This window comes from Macaca nemestrina, chromosome 2 (assembly GCF_043159975.1).
Source record: "Macaca nemestrina isolate mMacNem1 chromosome 2, mMacNem.hap1, whole genome shotgun sequence".
In the NCBI taxonomy this organism is placed as follows: domain Eukaryota; kingdom Metazoa; phylum Chordata; class Mammalia; order Primates; family Cercopithecidae; genus Macaca; species Macaca nemestrina.
The window spans coordinates 114,732,540-114,750,704 of NC_092126.1; the positions used below are offsets into that span (position 1 = coordinate 114,732,540).

At 42.9% G+C, this 18,165-nt stretch overlaps 1 protein-coding gene across 13 annotated transcripts in view; it reads left to right on the forward strand.

Moving 5' to 3' along the window:
- The window catches only part of LOC105480503 (dedicator of cytokinesis 3), a 647,888-nt gene that overhangs the window by 534,812 nt on the left and 94,911 nt on the right, over nucleotides 1–18,165 (forward strand). For 12 of the 13 annotated variants that reach the window (XM_071091780.1, XM_071091778.1, XM_071091779.1 and 9 more), the window contains 4 exons: nucleotides 358–550; nucleotides 4,637–4,764; nucleotides 7,167–7,313; nucleotides 9,650–9,748. In XM_071091780.1, coding sequence (XP_070947881.1) covers nucleotides 358–550; nucleotides 4,637–4,764; nucleotides 7,167–7,313; nucleotides 9,650–9,748 — 567 coding nt within the window. The remainder of the gene's footprint in view (nucleotides 1–357; nucleotides 551–4,636; nucleotides 4,765–7,166; nucleotides 7,314–9,649; nucleotides 9,749–18,165) is intronic. The other variant, XM_071091777.1, reaches the window with a different exon arrangement.

Consider the following 18,165-nt stretch of genomic DNA (forward strand, 5'->3'; position numbering starts at 1 on the left):
GATCATAGAGATGAACAAAAATATAAATACATTTTATGAACAAAAACAGCTGTGGATCTTAAGCCACACTGAGCAGATTTTTCTTTATACCCCATTCTTTTGCCAGCAAATGCTATATGCAAGTTATGAAAGCCTCAGATTTCCTGGATCCCAGTAAATTATCTTGTTTTGGTTTCCTTTTTGGTTTTTCCTGCTCCATGCCTGAGTGCTGTAGTCAGTGGCCAGGGAGGAGCCCACCTAAGGCAGAGATGCTACAGTGCCTTCTCAGCCTCTTACCACCTTGTGTCATTGTCTGAGTGTGAAAGATAGACACACACCCTAATTCTGTGCTAACCACAGCTTCATTTACTTCTGCAGGCTGCACTCCTCAATTCTTTCCCAACCATCTTTGACGAGCTGCTGCAAATGTTCACCGTGCAAGAGGTGGCAGAGTTTGTGAGAGGGACACTGGGGAGCATGCCCAGCACTGTGCACATTGGGCAGTCAATGGACGTGGTCAAGCTGCAGTCCATTGCCAGGACAGTGGATAGCCGCCTGTTTTCTTTCTCAGGTAAATCAGGTTGGGATGAGAGTCAGACTCACCTTTCCTTCCTTCTAGGGGTGATAGCCAAGTGATAATCAAAGGATCAGTTTCCTCAACCATTATGCAAGAAACCAGTGACCCTTAAGATGCAGAATATTTTGGTAAACTATAATAGAGAATGTAGCCAAGACCTAGGCCTACTGTCTTACTCACAGTTTATTCCTAGGAATCCACACATATGGGCATGTCACTGGGGTGGTGTCTGAGTCCATTCAGGCTACTGTAACAGAATACCATAGACTGGGTGGCGTGTAAACAACAAACTTTCTCAGTTCTGGAGGTTAGGAAGTCTAAGATCAAAGCACCAGCAGATTCAGTGTCTGGTGAGGCCTACTTCCTGGTTCATAGACAGCTGTCTTCTCTCTGTGTTGTCACATAGCAGAAGGGGCAAGGCAGCTCTCTGGGGTCTCTTTTTTTAAAAGGTCACTAATCTTGTTCATAAGGGCCCTGCCTCCAGGCCCACAGCTTCCAAGAACAGAGCTTGCCATACACTCAGGAAGGGAAGGAGAGGAAGAGAGAAGGGACTATCTCAAGGAAACAAGGATAAGCCAAGAAAATAAAAGAGGCCCTACAGATGACTTGAGGTCAGGAGTTCAAGACTAGCCTGGCAAACAGGGTGAAACCCTATCTCTACTAAAAATACAAAAAATTAGCCAGGCGTGGTGGTGGGCACCTGTAATCCCAGCTACTCAGGAGGCTAAGGCAGGAGAATTGCTTGAACCCAGGAGGCAGAGGTGGCGGTAAGCTGAGATCATGCCATTGTACTCCAACCAGGGCAACAGAGCGAGACTATCTCAAAAAAAAAAAAAGGGGGGCCCTGAAAGGGGGCCCTGAGGACCCTGTGCTTTCTTGTTTCCTTGCCATACCAGTCGATACATTTTCCGAAAGTCTTTGGAGAACCAACAAGGATTAGAGAGAGGAATAGACAGGGAGCTCTTTATGCTCCCCAAAGGGTCAGGACAATCTAATATATTAGCAGCCTAGTCTGTCTTTCACGAAGAACTTCTGGTTTTGTTCCTGAAGCCACATCATATGTGATCAAGTTCTGCCTTGCAGGGACAACCAAATGCTCAATGGCCATATATTAAGATCAATATGAGCCTAATTCTTTAAATATAATATCATTGTGCTAGGATAAACTTCTGAGGCACCAAAATAAATCCAAAACACCAGCAAAACAATTATTAGAATTTTTATAATTTTGGTGGTTAATTTTTTAGGTTTGACTTTTTTTTTTTTTTTTTTTTAAATGAGATGCAGTCTCGCTCTGTTGGCCAGGCTGGAGTCCAGTGGCGTGATCTTGGCTCATCGCAACCTCTGCCTCCCAGGTTCAAACGATTCCCCTGCCTCAGCCTCCCGAGTAGTTGGGACTACAGGCATGCAACACCATGCCTGGCTAAATTTTTTTTTTTTTTTTTTTTTTTTTTTTTTGTATTTTTAGTAGAGATGGGGTTTCACCATGTTGGCCAGGCTGGTCTCGAACTCCTGATCTCATGATCCACCCATCTCAGCCTCCCAAAGTTCTGGGATTATAGGCGTGAGACATGGCACCCGGCCAGGTTTGACTTTTAAAGTATAAGACCAAAAATTTCTCAGCCCAGTGCTACACATATTTGTAATACTAAATAAGTGTTCCCTTTGACTTAGCTCTGCCAGCGTATGGTATTGCTAGTAGTAGTAAAGCTGCCACCAAGAAAGTCATCTTTTTTCGACCAGTAACTGTTTATGCTGGTAAACAATTCTCTCTTCAGCTCCTATGTTGAAGATTTTATTAATGGTTTGGGCACACTGTCACTGAAGGCCACTGTACACACTTGAGCTTTGTGCACTGCTTAAAAGAAAATGCTTTCAGCTGGGCGTGGTGGCTCACGCCTGTAATCCCAGTACTTTGGGAGGTCGAGGTGGGCGGATCATGAGGTCAGGAGATTGAGACATCCTGGCTAAAACGGTGAAACCCCATCTCTACTAAAAATACAAAAAATTAGCCGGGCGTGGTGGCGGGTGCCTGTAGTCCCAGCTACTCAGGAGGCTGAGGCAGGAGCATGGCGTGAACCCAGGAGGCGGAACTTGCAGTGAACTGAGATCGCACCACTGCTCTCCAGCCTGGGCGACAGAGCAAGACTCTGTCTCAAAAAAAAAAAAAAATGCTTTCAAAATATGTGGGAAGGGGAACAGCAGACTGCTCTCACTGACATACTTTATTTCTAATATCTCTGCATGTACTTGCTGCTTCACACAAACACTTAAGAAAAATTTTCTTAATACTTATGTGGCCTTGGACTATGTAATTGGATTTTAGATGACAAACACCGCCAAAATTTTGTTTGCATCTCACTTTCATTGAATGCCTGAGTTGCAGCATCTTCCCTGAAGCAAAAGGTTCTTTACCAGTGATGTCCTTTAACCAGCACTGGTATTCTCAAAGTATAAGTTTGGTCTCTTCTTCAGCAGGTTCTAGTAACAAACCACTGTTTTTTTCTGTAAGCAGCTATTGGTTATTACAAATACTAAGTATGTTGGTATTTTCATCCACACAGTGCGGTATCAACTTTTTTTATTCAAGCAGCCTTTTAAATCTAGACTAGCTAGTATTCTATCCTGTTTGAACATATTCTAAGCATTTGACAAGGCAGGCCCAAATTTCTTATATATCATGTAATTTGTCTTTGACTGAAAAAGATTTTCTGTCTGAATTTCATGTGGAACTCTTAACTAAAGACAGATAAGAACGATAAATCCAAAATGCCATGGCTTGTTTGTGTTACTGATAATCTGACTAAATCATGCTGGCCAGATATGATGGGACCTGCAGAGTCACACCATCACTGACCACGTAGGAATACAGGGTGCCAGAAACACATTCACATTTGCATTTCACTTGTCTCCTAACCTCCCCTGTGAAGTAAATGTATTCTAGAAGAGGCCCTTACACCCCATTCTACAGATGAGGAAAATAAAGCTCATGAGAGGAGTCAACTTGCCTGAGGTCTCAGAATGAGTTAATAAAGGAGCTTGAAGTAGGACAGCCTTCCTGAATTTGGGATTCTAAATATAGTCACCTTCTGATGAAAGTGCTATTCTGGTAACATTGGGAGAAAGTAAAAGAAAATCATTTGAAGTGTTCAGTGGGATTGGTGATAAATGTTGGCTAATTATCAAAGTCTTGTGACAATACAAAGGTCGTGCTTCAATTGTGTTCATTGCTGTGTACACACTGAGCAGCAATCTCACAAGGCTGTGGGGGAAAGGGAGCAGGCCTGTTGGCTGTGGCAAGGTAAATGCCCACAGGGGTGGAAGTGTCAGACTACCTACCTAGCCAGGGCATAAAGAGGGACAATCTATAATCCATTTCAAGCCTGCAAGTTCAGGCAGTGTAGTTCATACTAAGTATACCATTTAAATGGAATTTTCACTGTAAACTGTGCTTTTAATTTGGAGTCTATTCATTAAAGAGATTTCATTTGGGACCGGGTGTGGTGGCTCACACCTGTAATCTTAGCATTTGGGGAGGCCAAGGAGGGAGGATCGCTTGAGCCCACGAGTTCAAGACTTGCTGGGCAGCATAGTGAGACCTCATCTCTACAAAAAATTAAAAAATTATCCAAGTGTGGTGCCATACACCTGTGGTACCATCTGTGTGGGAGGCTGAGGTAGGAGGATTGCCCTAGCAATCCTAGAAAGTTGAAGCTGCAGGGAGCCATGATCATGCCACTGCATTCCAGCCTGGGTGACAGAATGGGACCCTGTCTTCAAAAAAAAGAGACTTCATTCCAAGTGAAGCAGACTCCTAACATTCATCCTGCACAAAATATCATGGATGCTTGGTATTGAAATGAGAACAAAGAAAAGATGGAAGAATAATGTCATGTGATGGCTTATAATTTCCAGGCAGTGAGCTTTCAGGCCCTTGTAAGGTAAGGGGATTACCTTCACTTTTGCTCTAGTCTCAACCCCACCTGCTTTGAGAATAGCTAGGTCCTATAATGTCACTGGCTTCCCGCAGTAGCTAGTTCTCCTCTAAAGGCTTCTTCACCTTTGTGTTTTCTCTCCCAGAATCCCGCCGCATCCTGCTTCCTGTGGTTCTCCATCACATTCACCTTCACCTGAGGCAGCAGAAAGAGCTGCTTATTTGCTCAGGAATTCTTGGCAGCATCTTCTCCATCGTCAAGACCAGCTCTCTGGTAGTAGCCCCACACCCACTCCACCCTGCTCAGCTCTTCCCTAGTCTTGTATTAGTTTAGCCAGAGGCAGACCAACAAAGATCGCTTTGTACACTTTTCAGTCACAGATGCTTTCATCAGTGACAGGAAGGTGCCCAAGTGAATGGTGGCCTGTGTGTTCCCAACAGGTTTCTCTGTACAACGTATTCTTGCTATTTTTAAAGGTTGCACTATCAAATCTACCCAGAAATATAGTTATCTGTAGTACCACAAAGCCCAATTCTGTGTCATGCTGTTTCCATCAATAGGTTTTAATTCTGCATTCTTGGGAGTTTTCTGAGAATATTCAGGCATGAGCACAGGGAGGCAGACCCAGACTTGAGAGGTAGCTTGCTTATTCAGGCTCTTCTGTTAGCTTCCTGACAGCTTGATTCCACCCATATGGCGTTCCTATACTGTGCCAAATGAGGTCAGGGCATACAAGAGGTTAATGTTGCCCACCAGAGCTCTGAGCCTCAGAGGATGGTAGAATTGTGCTTTAAGGGTCGGGTTTCAACTGATACTGCTTTTACCCATTTTCTTTCCTCTTTATTTTTTCTTTTTGAAAGAAATCGGTGGTAGGCGGGGATGAACTGAGGTAGGGAAAGAGAGAAGAAAAGATATGAATCAGGCACAGGTGAGAGTAGGAATTTATTTTAATGATACTTATTTCATGTACTTTTGATAATAGAAGAAAGGCATATTACTTATAGAAAATTCAGAAATGATAGGAAAGCATAAGGAAAGAAATGTAAAACAAAAATGGATTTTTAAATTATACCGTTTTATTAAGTTGCTAGAGAATAGAATTTCACATGCATTTAAAATGAACGGCAGTTACCAGGTGATAAGAATATACAAGGATAGGCTAGCTACATGTAGTGGGAGAGGCACCTAAAAAAAAAAAGTGTATTTTGTTTGAGCAGGGGACAGGGACTCAATAGGATACTCTGATGTTCAAACTCAAAGTACCATCTGGTGACAGGGGTCTAGCTTGGCAGAGAGTGACTATGATGGTGATAATGGCCCTATTATTTGCTCTTGGCTCCAGGTAAGACTTGGCAGCTCTTCTTCCCACCAGGCCTCAGAGAAGCCACACCAAGCACATAAGATCTACTCATAGCCCAAGGTTGTATTGAGGGGGGGACAGCTTATTGCTAAAGGAAGGAGAGAAATTGAAGCAAAAAAAGAGGAGGAATGGAACAGGAGTGGGAACCAGTAAAAACCTGGAGGTGATGGTTTGGTTGTGTTAGTGGGGCTAGAGTCAGTGTAATGAGTTGCTTATGACTACCCAAAGATACATCACTGGTAAGTGTTATGATCAGTTCGACAGATAGGAAAAATGACTTTGGTCCCAAGAGCTACTCAAATTCTTCATGTGGAATGGGGCAGAGTATAGTTAAAATGGATGGATGGGTAGAGGAACAATGAAATTGAAGCTCAATGAGAGCAGAGATATTATCTCTCTTGTTCACCTCTATATATTCAGGTTCACAAACAGTGACTGGCACATGGTAAATGTTTAGTGAATGATAGATTGATGGATGGGTGAAGGATAGACACTAGGACCAGTGATAGTATAAACATCTTAGGCAAGGGGCAACAGGAATCTCTTTGTGAGATAATTAAAATCATGCTACAGAATTTGAGATGAATGTGAGAGGTCTATAATAGGATAACAGATTCTTCCTAAATTAGGAAGTGGCCCTCAGTGAGGAGACATGCTTTATTGTTTTTGTGAGGTGGCCAGAGAAAGATGCACTGAGGCTGGAGTCCTTCAAATGGACCCTGTAACACGAAGGAGAGAACTGAGGAGCTAGAAGTGGACCCAGGCATATCTAGGCAGCAGTCCAGGCTGGCAAAAATTGAGGGCACCCAAGGGGAAAACCCTGAGGAGAAAACAGGGTGCTCAGAAAGATGAGCTACTTCTGTGCATTAGTGCTATGCACTAGTGAAGGTACTGCTGCCACACCCTGTAGTGTGAATTCGTCACCATTTCTCAAACTTTATCATTGCCAAAAGTGTCAGCAGAGTTGTGCCTTCTCCTGACTATTCTAGGGAAATCAAAGAAAACATTTAACTCAGGATCTTTGTTTCTGCCCTGTATATCAAAATTAATGTATCTGCTTGAGATTCGAAGTTGCAGGTGGTGTTGAGTTAGGGTAAGGCCCCAGCCACCATGCCTGGGCAGCAGTGGCAGTTGTGCCTCACCTCCTGTCAAAGCCATTGTCCTGGGTTCCTTGACACTGCATGTTGGTGAGACTGAGAGCTTGGTGTCGGGAATCCAGAAGACTACTGCTGATGTACCTGACATAGTAAGTGCTGCCAGCTGTACTTCAGCCTGGCTTGGTGCTAACGGTGTGCTCTCTTACTGCTCGCTCCAGGAGGCAGATGTCATGGAGGAAGTAGAGATGATGGTGGAGAGTCTCCTGGACGTGCTCTTGCAGACTCTGCTCACCATCATGAGCAAATCGCACGCTCAGGAGGCGGTAAGAGGGCAGCGGTGCCCGCAGTGCACAGCCGAGATCACTGTTAGTAACTAACATCCAGGTTTTCTTGCCTTCTTTTCTAACCTGGGGCTTCTCCACAGTACTCCCCCTCCATCTTACCATCCCATCACCTTCATCTCAGCCTCCCCTCCTGCATGGTTGTCAGCATGCTGCCCTCTTCCCTCCTTGAATCTGACTCTCCTCTCCACTCTGAAAGCTCTAGGTTCATATTCCCAGAACTCTTCTTTAGGGCAGATCCGGGGAATGTTTGTTGTCCTGTTTTCCTGCATACTTTGAGCCAAGTCATTTTCTATATTGTGGAATGAAGCAGGGATGTATGTAAGATGTAGTAAGAAGTTGAAGTTGAAAAACAGACTACTTCTTCTAGGAACCCCCTCATATAGGTTCTCCTAAATGATGTACAGGACAGAATAATTTTCTCAGAATTGGCTTCTATCTACAAATTAGTTGCTTTTGTCCATTATGTTTGTATCTACATTTTTAGGATTTGGAAAAATGTGATGAGGTAAATTTCACTGGCATTACTGAATAATGATTTTTCTGTAATCTAACTAGAAGAGAAACAAACTGGGAAGGCTTCTCAGGAGGGGCAGAGACACGATGCCTTGGGCCCCTCATGTACCCCAACTCCAGAATAGACTTCTCAGCCCTGAGGTGGGGACATGATAAACAGTTTTCGTGGAATCTTTCCATTGGCAGATGGGAGATTACAGTGATCTCTCTGAAGAAAACCCTCTGGAGCAAGCCAAGCTACAGCGTGCTAGGGGGAGCAGGGAGCACTCAGGGAGCAGGTACGTGTTCTGAAGCACTGGGCTTGGAAAGAGTGTCTGCTCCTTTAGGAGCCTCTGTTGAAGACACTCTCACTGTAAGTAAAAAACATATATGTATATGTACCCTGGCATTTCCTGGTAACCCAGCCTTCTAACCAAACTTACACAGTGCTTGCTGTGGGCCAGAATCTGCTTTATGCACTTGTCCAATATTAGCTCATTTAGCAGTACTGAGGAAGTGATTCATTTTATGTAGATTATAATGAGGATGATGATAATTGTAATTTATTTAGTACCTTTTTACATAATGGACTTTATTCTTAAATGCTTTATATACATTAACCCATGTGACCCTCATGACAAATTACCTATAGCTTTTTATGCCCATTTTTGAGATAAAAATGAGGTTCATGAACATATATATTTTGCACACATGTATTTTTAATAATTTCAGGCCAGGCGCGGTGGCTCATGCCTGTAATCCCAACACTTTGGGAGGCCAAGGCGGACGGATCATCTGAGGTCAGGAGTTCAAGACTAGCCTGGCCAGCATGGCGAAACCCAGTCTCTACTAAAAATACAAAAAAAATTAGCCAGGCGTGGTGGTGGGTGCCTGTAATCCCAGCTACTCGGGAGGCTGAGGCAGGAGAATCGCTTATACCTAGGAGGTGGAGGTAGCAGTGAACCAAGATCGTGCCATTGCACTCTGAACTGGGCGACAAGAGCAAAACTCCGTCTCAAGAAACAAGAATAATAATTTCAGAGACCTAGAAAGGGTTTGAGAGACTAAAAACTGTTGTCACTTTCTCACGAGTTCATAAATATTTGAAAATTGCCCATGAGAAGTAAATGTTCTCCCTCCCTTTTAAAGAGGCAACTAAGAGGAGGCCATGCTTGTCTGCTCCATGCCAAAAGTTGCAATAAGATGGTTTTTGAAGTCCTTAAAGCAGGATTTTATTCCATGTATCCCAGTTGGAACTTGAAGACATTTTGAACATTGATATTTATCCTTTAATTTCTACTTGTCTTAAAGCCCATAGCTTGTCCCCTCAAAAAGGTCAATTTTAACTCATCTGCCTTTCAGACAGGCATATTGATCTGCTGTGTTTTGTTTGCCCAGTCTAGTAACCCTGTGCAAATTCTAGGAGATTCCAAAGAAGTCCTTGTACAAGGGCTGCTCTAGCCCAGCAGGATCGGCAGAATCCAAATTCTATCCAGAGAAGGTTAAGCTCTCCCCTGTTCCAAGTATCCTCTATAGACTTAAGTACAGTGCCTTGGCAGCAAAGGACTATTTAGCCAAAACTTTCCTAGGAAAAAAAGGGAGAGTATTTGTCTCACTTTGCAATACTACTTTATTATTGTGTAAGATTTTTCAGTAGCCCCATACTGCAGAGACCTTATTCCCCCCCAATCCCTCCAGGCTTTCCTTAGCAGAAAAGAAGCTTTAGAGGGCCAGATTTGTCATCTTTCTTCCATGATCATTGGGGCCATCTCATACCCTCCCTTCTCTCCTTGCCCTCTATGGATGGGGGGAACACAGCCCTTGCAATTGGCCATGCTAAGTGTTTTTTTTGGGTTGGTCCCTAGGGCGAATATGTGTCCTGCCTTCTCTCACTGCTCCGCCAGATGTGTGACACCCATTTCCAGCACCTCCTGGACAACTTCCAGAGCAAAGATGAACTCAAGGTAGGCAGTAGAACACCTTTCATGTGGGAGCCAACACTCCCCAGGGGCTTTTTCCCTGTCAGGGGGATGAGTGCAAGTGACTAGCATTGCCACGGGTGTAGGATTCACCAGCCCTACTTTACAGCTGAGTGTTGGCCTCCAGAAGCTGAAAGCCAGCAGTGTCCCCACACAGCTGGACCCTGGTAACACTGCCAAGTTTTCCTTAACTATTGGCAGCCCTGTGATCATGTGCCTCTATTAGAGTCCCACACTGGTTGTCGGAAAACCAGGACTCCTTCCTTTCTTAGTAACTTGGCAGTTACCCTTATATTTTGTACCTACAAATTAGGATTTGCTGTTTTAATGCCTTTAATAATAATGATGACAACTTTTTTTCATTTAAATATATTTGTGGAAGATACCTTTAGAGAGCAAGGTGTACACTGCTCATTTGCTGCCAGACTCTGGGTCTGGAACACTGAAGGGCTTATTTTTGTCACAGATTGCTATACATAATTTAAAAAGCCAAAGTGTACTATAAAGTTCATAATATAAAACACCTGTTTTTTTTAGCTAGTAGTCCTAGCTACTCTTGAGGCTAAAGTGAGAGGATCGATTGAGCCCAGGAATAATTTTTTTTTTAAATTTAGTGGTTTCCTGGCTCAGCCTGACTCATGTCCAGTCCCTGCTCCACAAAGGCAGCCATTTTCAATTCATTTGCTATTCTTCAGGAAGCTTCTACTACTATTTTTAGCTATTAGTTATTATCTATTTTTCCCTTTCTATGGAAAATGAAGGTGATTCTCCAGAATCATTCCTCTCCCACATACATCCTTTCTCCCATTCTCCCAATGTAGTTTTCATATATTTTTGTTTGCATTGGTTATATTGGTTATCTTTTTTGTTGTTGTTGTTGTTGAGACAGAGTCTCGCTCTGCCGCCCAGGCTGGAGTGCAGTGGCCAGATCTCAGCTCACTGCAAGCTCCGCCTCCCGGGTTCACGCCATTCTCCTGCCTCAGCCTCCCGAGTAGCTGGGACTACAGGCGCCCGCCACCTCGCCCGGCTAGTTTTTTGTATTTTTAAAGTAGAGACGGGGTTTCACCATGTCAGCCAGGATGGTCTCGATCTCCTGACCTCGTGATCCGCCCATCTCGGCCTCCCAAAGTGCTGGGATTACAGGCTTGAGCCACCGCGCCCGGCCTATCTTTTCTTTATTACAGCTAAATAAGTACTGTGGTGAGCCAAGACTGTCCTGGGATTATGTTTCTTTTCTTATAGAACAGTGATGTCCAGTCTTTTGGCTTCCCTAGGCCACATTGGAAGAAGAATTGTCTTGGGCCACACATTAAATACACTAACACTAACAATAGCTGATGAGCTAAAAACAAATATATATATATACACACACATATATGTATACATACACACACACCCATATATATAAAATATTTTAAGAAAATTTACATATCTGTTTTGGGCCTCATTCAAAGCCATCCTGGGCTGCATGTGGCGCATGGGCCATGGGTTAGACAAGCTTGTTGTCAAACTTATTGTTTTTATAAAAATTAATTGCCTCTTTTTTTTTATTTGCTTATGTTTTGTTTTGGTCTTCAAATCTGGTGAGGATTTACCACTCTTGCTATCATCTTTCTAATGTATCTCTTCTTCTAGCTTGCCTTATGGTCAAATGTATCAGATGTCAGGTCACTTTTTTTTCCTAGAGATTTCCTCCCCTACTGCTTTTATTTATTTCAGTCTCTATCTTTTGTGTTGGAGACTCTCCTCCTACAGACTTTCCTGCAGAGACTCCTGGATGATAGTGTGTATCTAAAAGTGAAGTCCTTTAGTGCTGATTACAAACTCTATGTATAGGCAGAGCTTTCTCTAGCAGGCTCCCCTGTAGATGGCCAAAGAGGATCTGCCCTTTTGGTCAGAGCATTCCCTAATTCCTGTATCTGCAGGACTTGGACTTGTTCATTCCCTAGAGGGGAGTCTTCTACTTCTCCTGTGTTGGGCACAGGAGTTCAGTGTCGCAAAAGATCAACACTGTGACAAAGGATTCCTCAGCAAGGCTAGTTTACTTTCTGCAGAAAGGGTGCCCTCGCCAGCAGTCCAGCCACAAGAGCACAAACAAACAAAGGAGACAGGGTCATCTGTAACCTGACCCATCCACCCTACTGCTGTGTCTGGTTTCCATTGGCTGGAACGGGATCTCACATTCTATACTCGACCCGATTGGCTAGCAACTTAGAACTTCCCAAAAGAGGTAAAGGTAGAGGAGAACAAAGGAAGAGAGGAAGTAACTTGTGGAATGCTGAGAGAGGCAAAAACACTTCCAAATAAGAGAGAGGAATAGGCTATGACCTAATGCTTGCTTGGATTGGTTCAGGCGTGCCAGGGCAGATATCTAGGCTAAAATGTGGAAGCTAAGAACAGAGTATATTGATTTCTTTATTACAGCTAGCAGAATTTGAGAATATTAGCACTGGTCTTTGAGTAAATTTTGCTTCTAAGAGAGGTTACTATCTATTCTTAATTAGACTGGGAGGAAAGTTCCTTTGAAGAGGAACCTCTGTGTATTTCATTTTCTGCATTCTGGAAATGGAGTAACCTACCAATATTTTAGGAACGACATAGCAAAAAGGGGCTGTGAGTCTTCCAGTTCAGCAGGTAAAGTTTCTTTAAATGCCTATTTTCATTTTGGCACCTCAGTTCTCAGCTGTTAATGTATCCTTGAAGACAGACCCTCAGTGATCAACTCCTCCAGAAAACAGCCCTCAGTACTCTGGCAGGGCAGAGAAAAACTTATTAGCTAGTGACATGAGATAGCAGAGGGGATGTTAGACTTTAATCTTCCTATTCTTAGCCCTCATACCTTAGATTACGGGAGGTGCCTAGTGGCGCTTCAGTTTGTGTGCCTTGCTTCTTATTGTTCTCATCCCCAAAGGCCCTTGGCTCTTGGTATTCCCAGGTCTGTTAAGTCAGTTACCAGTTTCTTCTTTTTCAAGTTTTCAGTATTTCTTGACCTCATTTGCTTACCATCTTCTCCCCTCTTGTTTTCTTTGTGTGGGTCTGTGCATTTCTCTTTCTTGGCTATTATTTTAGAGGATTTGAGGAGAAGCCACGGTAAGGGAACATGTTCTGTCCACCACACTGAATATGGAGCTTTGTATGTGTTTTCTTTTTTTATGACAGTATTATTGAGATACAATTATACCGTAAAATTCACACTTTTCACAAGTGTACAATTTAATGCTTCTGATTATATCCAGCTTAAAAAGACTCATCACAAATAGTGATATCAAGTTAATAATTTAAGACTTCCAGCCAGGCACAGTGGCTCTCGCCTGTAATCCCAACACTTTGGGAGGCCGAGGTGGGTGGAGGCAGATCACCTGAGGGTAGAAGTTTGAGACCAGCCTGACCTGACCAACATAGAGAAACCCTGTCTCTACTAAAAGTACAAAGTTAGACGGGTGTGGTGGTACACACCTGTAATCCCAGCTACTCGGGAGGCTGAGGTGGGAGAACCACCTGAACCTGGGAGGCAGAGGTTGCGGTGAGCCAAGATCGTGCCATTGCACTCCAGCCTGGGCAACAAGAGCTAAACTCTTGTCTCAAAAAAACAACAACAACAAAAAAAAAACTTCCACAAAGAAAAGCCCAGGACCAGATGCCTTAATTGGTGAATTCTACCAAATTTTTAAATAAGAATTAATATCAGTCCTTTGCAAACTATCCCAAAAAATAGAAGAGGAGAGAACATTTACCTACTCATTTTATGAGGTCATTAATAAATACTGTGATAAGAAAACTGGACAAAGACATCACAAGAAAAGCAAACTACGGACCAATACCCCTTGTGAATATAAACACAAAAATCTCCACTAAAATACTAGCAAACTGAATCCACCAACATAGTAAAGTAAAAGGATTATATACCATGATCAAGTAGGATTTATCCCAGAAATGCAAGGTTGGCTTAACATGTGAAAATCGTCAAGGAATGGCGTGAGCCACACAGAAAAATAGGAAGCTCCTGACTTCCCCTCCACCCACAGACACCATATAAACATCTATTCATGGATCACTTCCCTCTGAGAGAAGGAGACCAATTGAAAGACTCTTACCCACCAGGCAACTGAGGAAACATCCACATTGAATGGGTAGGAAAAGCTGAGAGGCACACTCAGGCACAGACCCCACCCCTGGCACTGCACCATAAAATCAGGAACGGAATCCTTAACATTTACCTGCTCCTTGTGGAGAGGAGGGTTTGGACTTCACATATACCACCCTAATTCTAAGATTTGCCGTGGTTTGGCTCCTAACTCACCAACTCTGGGAGGGGAGGAAATTTGACACATGTAAGCATCTCTGGATCACAAGGAAAAAGCAGCAATTTTATATGGGCACACAAGCACTTCCAGGGCTTTATCCTCTAGAAGCACTCAGAGAAAGGGCTCCAAAAATGCAGCTCCATGTGTCTCTCAGGAACAGACAAATTCTTTCAGTGCACATGTGGCAGTCTGGCTTCTTACTGACTTAGACTGGGGAGTTAAAGGAGCAGACAAGTAGTAGCTTGCTGCTAGCCTGAGCAGCAGATTGGCACTTCCTGAGCCTCCTCCCCCAGCTCACCCTAGTGATAATTTCAAACAAACTCCTCTCCTAGAAGGAGTTTGTCCACACATGGAGCATCTCAACTTTTATAGCTTCTACCCAAGGGAATGCATCCTAAACCTCCCTGTTCTGGGAGCAAAGAGGACTGGCTTCCGTGTGTCTCTAGACTACATGAAAAAGGTCGTGGTTTCATATGGGCATGCAGGCACTTCTGGGGCTTTATCCTCCTGAAACAGTGCAGAGAAAGGGCTTAAAAACACAGTTCCCCTGTTTCTCCCTGTAAGGGGTGTATGACTACTTGGTGGTCTGGCTTCTAACTCACTTACATTCACGAGTTAAAGGGACAGGCAAGTATTGGCCCACCCGCAGCCTGAGAAGCAGATTGGTACTTCACAGGCCTTCTCCCCCAGCTCATCTCAGGAATAATTCCAGGCCTGTTAATCCCTACTGGAAAGAATTGTCCACATATGAGTGCTCCAACTTTTACAGCTTCTACCCGAAGGACTGCATCCTAAACCTCCTAGCATTAGGAACAAAGGAAGCTGCATATATATGAGGCTGTCTAGACCTCAGGAAAAAAAAGTTGCAGTTTTATATGAGCACATAACTACTTCCAGGGTCTTCATCTCCCAGGATCAGTACAGAAAAGTGGCTTTAAAAACTCACCTCTCATTTCTCCCTGGAAGGGGTTTATGCCATGCATCAAGTACCTCAACTTTTACAGTTACCTCTCAAAGGACTCTATGTTAAACCTCTTAGTTCTAGGAGCGGAAAGAGGCATTTATGAATCTCCCCAGATCACAGAACAAAGATGGTTTTAAGTGGGCACACAAACACTTGCAGGAGCTAACACCCCTTTGAAGCAGTGAAGAAAAGGAGCAGGAACATGCAGCTCCAATTTTTCTGTTTAGAAAGGTCTCATGGCACATAATTCCAGTGGCTGCTTTGTAGCTTGGCTTACATTGAACTTGTTTCAGGGAGCTAATGGAGAAAACAAACAATAGCCATTTAGCAGCCTGAGCCAAGGCTCAGCACTTCATGAGCCTTTCCTTTGGCTCACCACAGTGATAAGTCCAAGTGTACCCATTCTTCCTGGAAGGCGTTTGGCCACACATTAAGTACCACAACTTCTATAGCTCCCACCCAAGAGACTATCTCCTTAATAACCTAACCCTGGGAGAATGGGGCTTTGCATTCCTGAGTGGCCCTAGATCATGGAAAGCCAAGACATAGACATACAGTGTTTGCAACAAATCCTCTTCCCCAGCTTAGTGCAGTGACAGTGGGAGATAAATGCCCATGTTCAACTTTACCAAGAAGATACAGTAAACTGGAGCATGCATCCAATACTTTAACCTTTGCAGCTACATAACAAGAGTCTGGCTCCTAAGTTATCAGTTTCAGAGTATGGAGAGGACATGGCACATCCTAAGCTCCAGGAAGTCACCCAAAACAGAGACAGCAGTCTGGAGAAACACAAAGATTTGAGAGGCACCTTAGAATCTCTGGATGGATGGATTGGTGAGATCCTTCTACACAAGTCCAATCTGACAAGATTGGGAGAAATAGTTGTCTTATCTCATATGCAGAAATGAACCACAGAGCATCGAGGAAAATAAACAGGAGTATATTTCAAACAAAAGAATAAGATAAATCTCCAGAAACCAGCCCAAGTGAAGTGTAGAGATGTGATCATCCAACAGGGAATTCAAAATAATGTTCATAAAGATGTTTACTGAGGTCAGGAGAGCAATGAAAGAATAAACTGAGAAATTCAACAAAGAAATAGAAAGTATACATAAGTACCAAACAAATCATAGAACTGAAGAATACTCTAAACTGAAAATTTCAATAAAAGGATTCAGCAGCAGACGATCAAGCAGAAGAAAGGATTAGTGAAATCAAAAATAGGTCACTGAAAATTATATAATCTGAGAAACAAAAAGAAAAGAAATTTTAAAAAGAGGTAAGTCTGGGCACGGTGCCTCACGCCTGTAATCCCAGCACTTTGGGAGGCCAAGGCAGGCAGATCACGAGGTCAGGAATTTGAGACCAGGCTGGCCAACATAGCGAAACCCTGCCTCTACTGAAAATGCAAAAAATTAGCTGGGTGTGGTGGCGGGCACCTGTAATCCCAGCTACTTGGGAGGCTGACGCAGGAGAATCACTTGAACCCAGGAGGCAGAGGTTGCAGTGAGCCGAGATCATGCCACTGCACTCCAGCCCAGGCAACAGTGCACGACTCCATCTCAAATAAAAGAAGAGTTTAGTTTGGAAGTCCTAGCCAGAGCAATCAGGCACAAGAAAGAAAACGCATCCAAATAGGAAAAGAGGAAGTGAAACTATCTTTGTTTGCAGATGTTATAATTCTATACCTAGGAAACCCCATGGCCTCTGCCCAAAAATTCCTAGATCTGATAAACAACTTCAGCAAAGTTTCAGGATACAAAAATCGATGAAAAAAATTAGTAGCATTTTTATACACCAGCATTCAAGCTGAGCCAAATCAAGAACATAATTCCGTTCACAATAGCCACAAAAAGAATAAAGTATCTAGGAATAAAACTAACCAGAGAGGTAAAAGATCTCTACAAGGAGAGTTACAAAGCTGCTAAAATAAATCAGAGATGACACAAACAAATGGAAAAACTTTCCCTGTTCATGGATAGGAAATGAAGAATCGATACTGTTAAAATGACCTTACAACTCAAAGCAATTTACAGATTCATTGCTATTCCTATTAAACTACCAATGACATTTCTCACATAATTTTTTAAAAAAAATTTACTTGATATGGAATTTTTTTAAAAACCTGAATAGCCAAAGCAGTCCTAAGCAAAAAGAACAAAGCTGGAGGTGTGACATTACCTGACTTCAAACTATATACTACAAGGCTACAGTATCAAAAACAGCATGGTACAGATACAAAAAAACAGACACATAGACCAAAGGAACAGAATACAGAGCCCAGAAATAAAGCTGCATACCTACAACAATTTCATTTACAACAAAGGTGACAAAAACAAGCAATGGGTAAAAGACTCCCTATTCAATAAATAGTGCTGGGATAACTGGCTGGCCATATGCAGATTGAAACTGGACCCCTTCCTTACACCATATACGAAAATTAACTCAAAATGTATTAAAGACTTAAATGTAAAACCTGAAACTATAAAAACTCTGGAAGATTTTCAAATAACTTTAAAAAGAACTACCTGGACGTAGGCCCTGACAAAGATTTCATGACAAAGACACCAAAAGCAATTTGCAACAAAAGCAAAAATTGATGAATGTGATCTAATTAAAGAGCTTCTGCACAGAAAAACTCTCCACAGAATAAACAGGCAAGCCACAGAATGGGAGAAGATATTTGCAAACTATGCATCTGACAAAGCTCTGATAACCAGAATCTGTAAGGAACTTAAATTCACTAGCAAAAAAACAACCCTGTTAAAAAGTGGGCAAAAGACATGAACAGACACTTTTCAGAAGAGGACATATAGCAAACAAGCACATGAAAAAATGTTCAGCATCACTAATCACTGGAGAAATACAAATGAAAACCACAGCAATTGGGAGGCTGAGGCAGCAAGATCACTTAAGCCCAGGAGTTCAAGACCAGCCTGGGCAACATAGCAAGACCCCATCTTGACAAAAATAAAAATAAAAATTACCTAGACACGGTGACATGTGCCTGTGGTCCGAGCTGTTTGGGAGGCTGAGTTCAGAAGATTGCTTGGGTCCAGGAGATCAAGGCTGCAGCAAACCGATTATACCACAGTTCTCCAAGCTGGGTGACAGGACAAGACCCTGTCTCA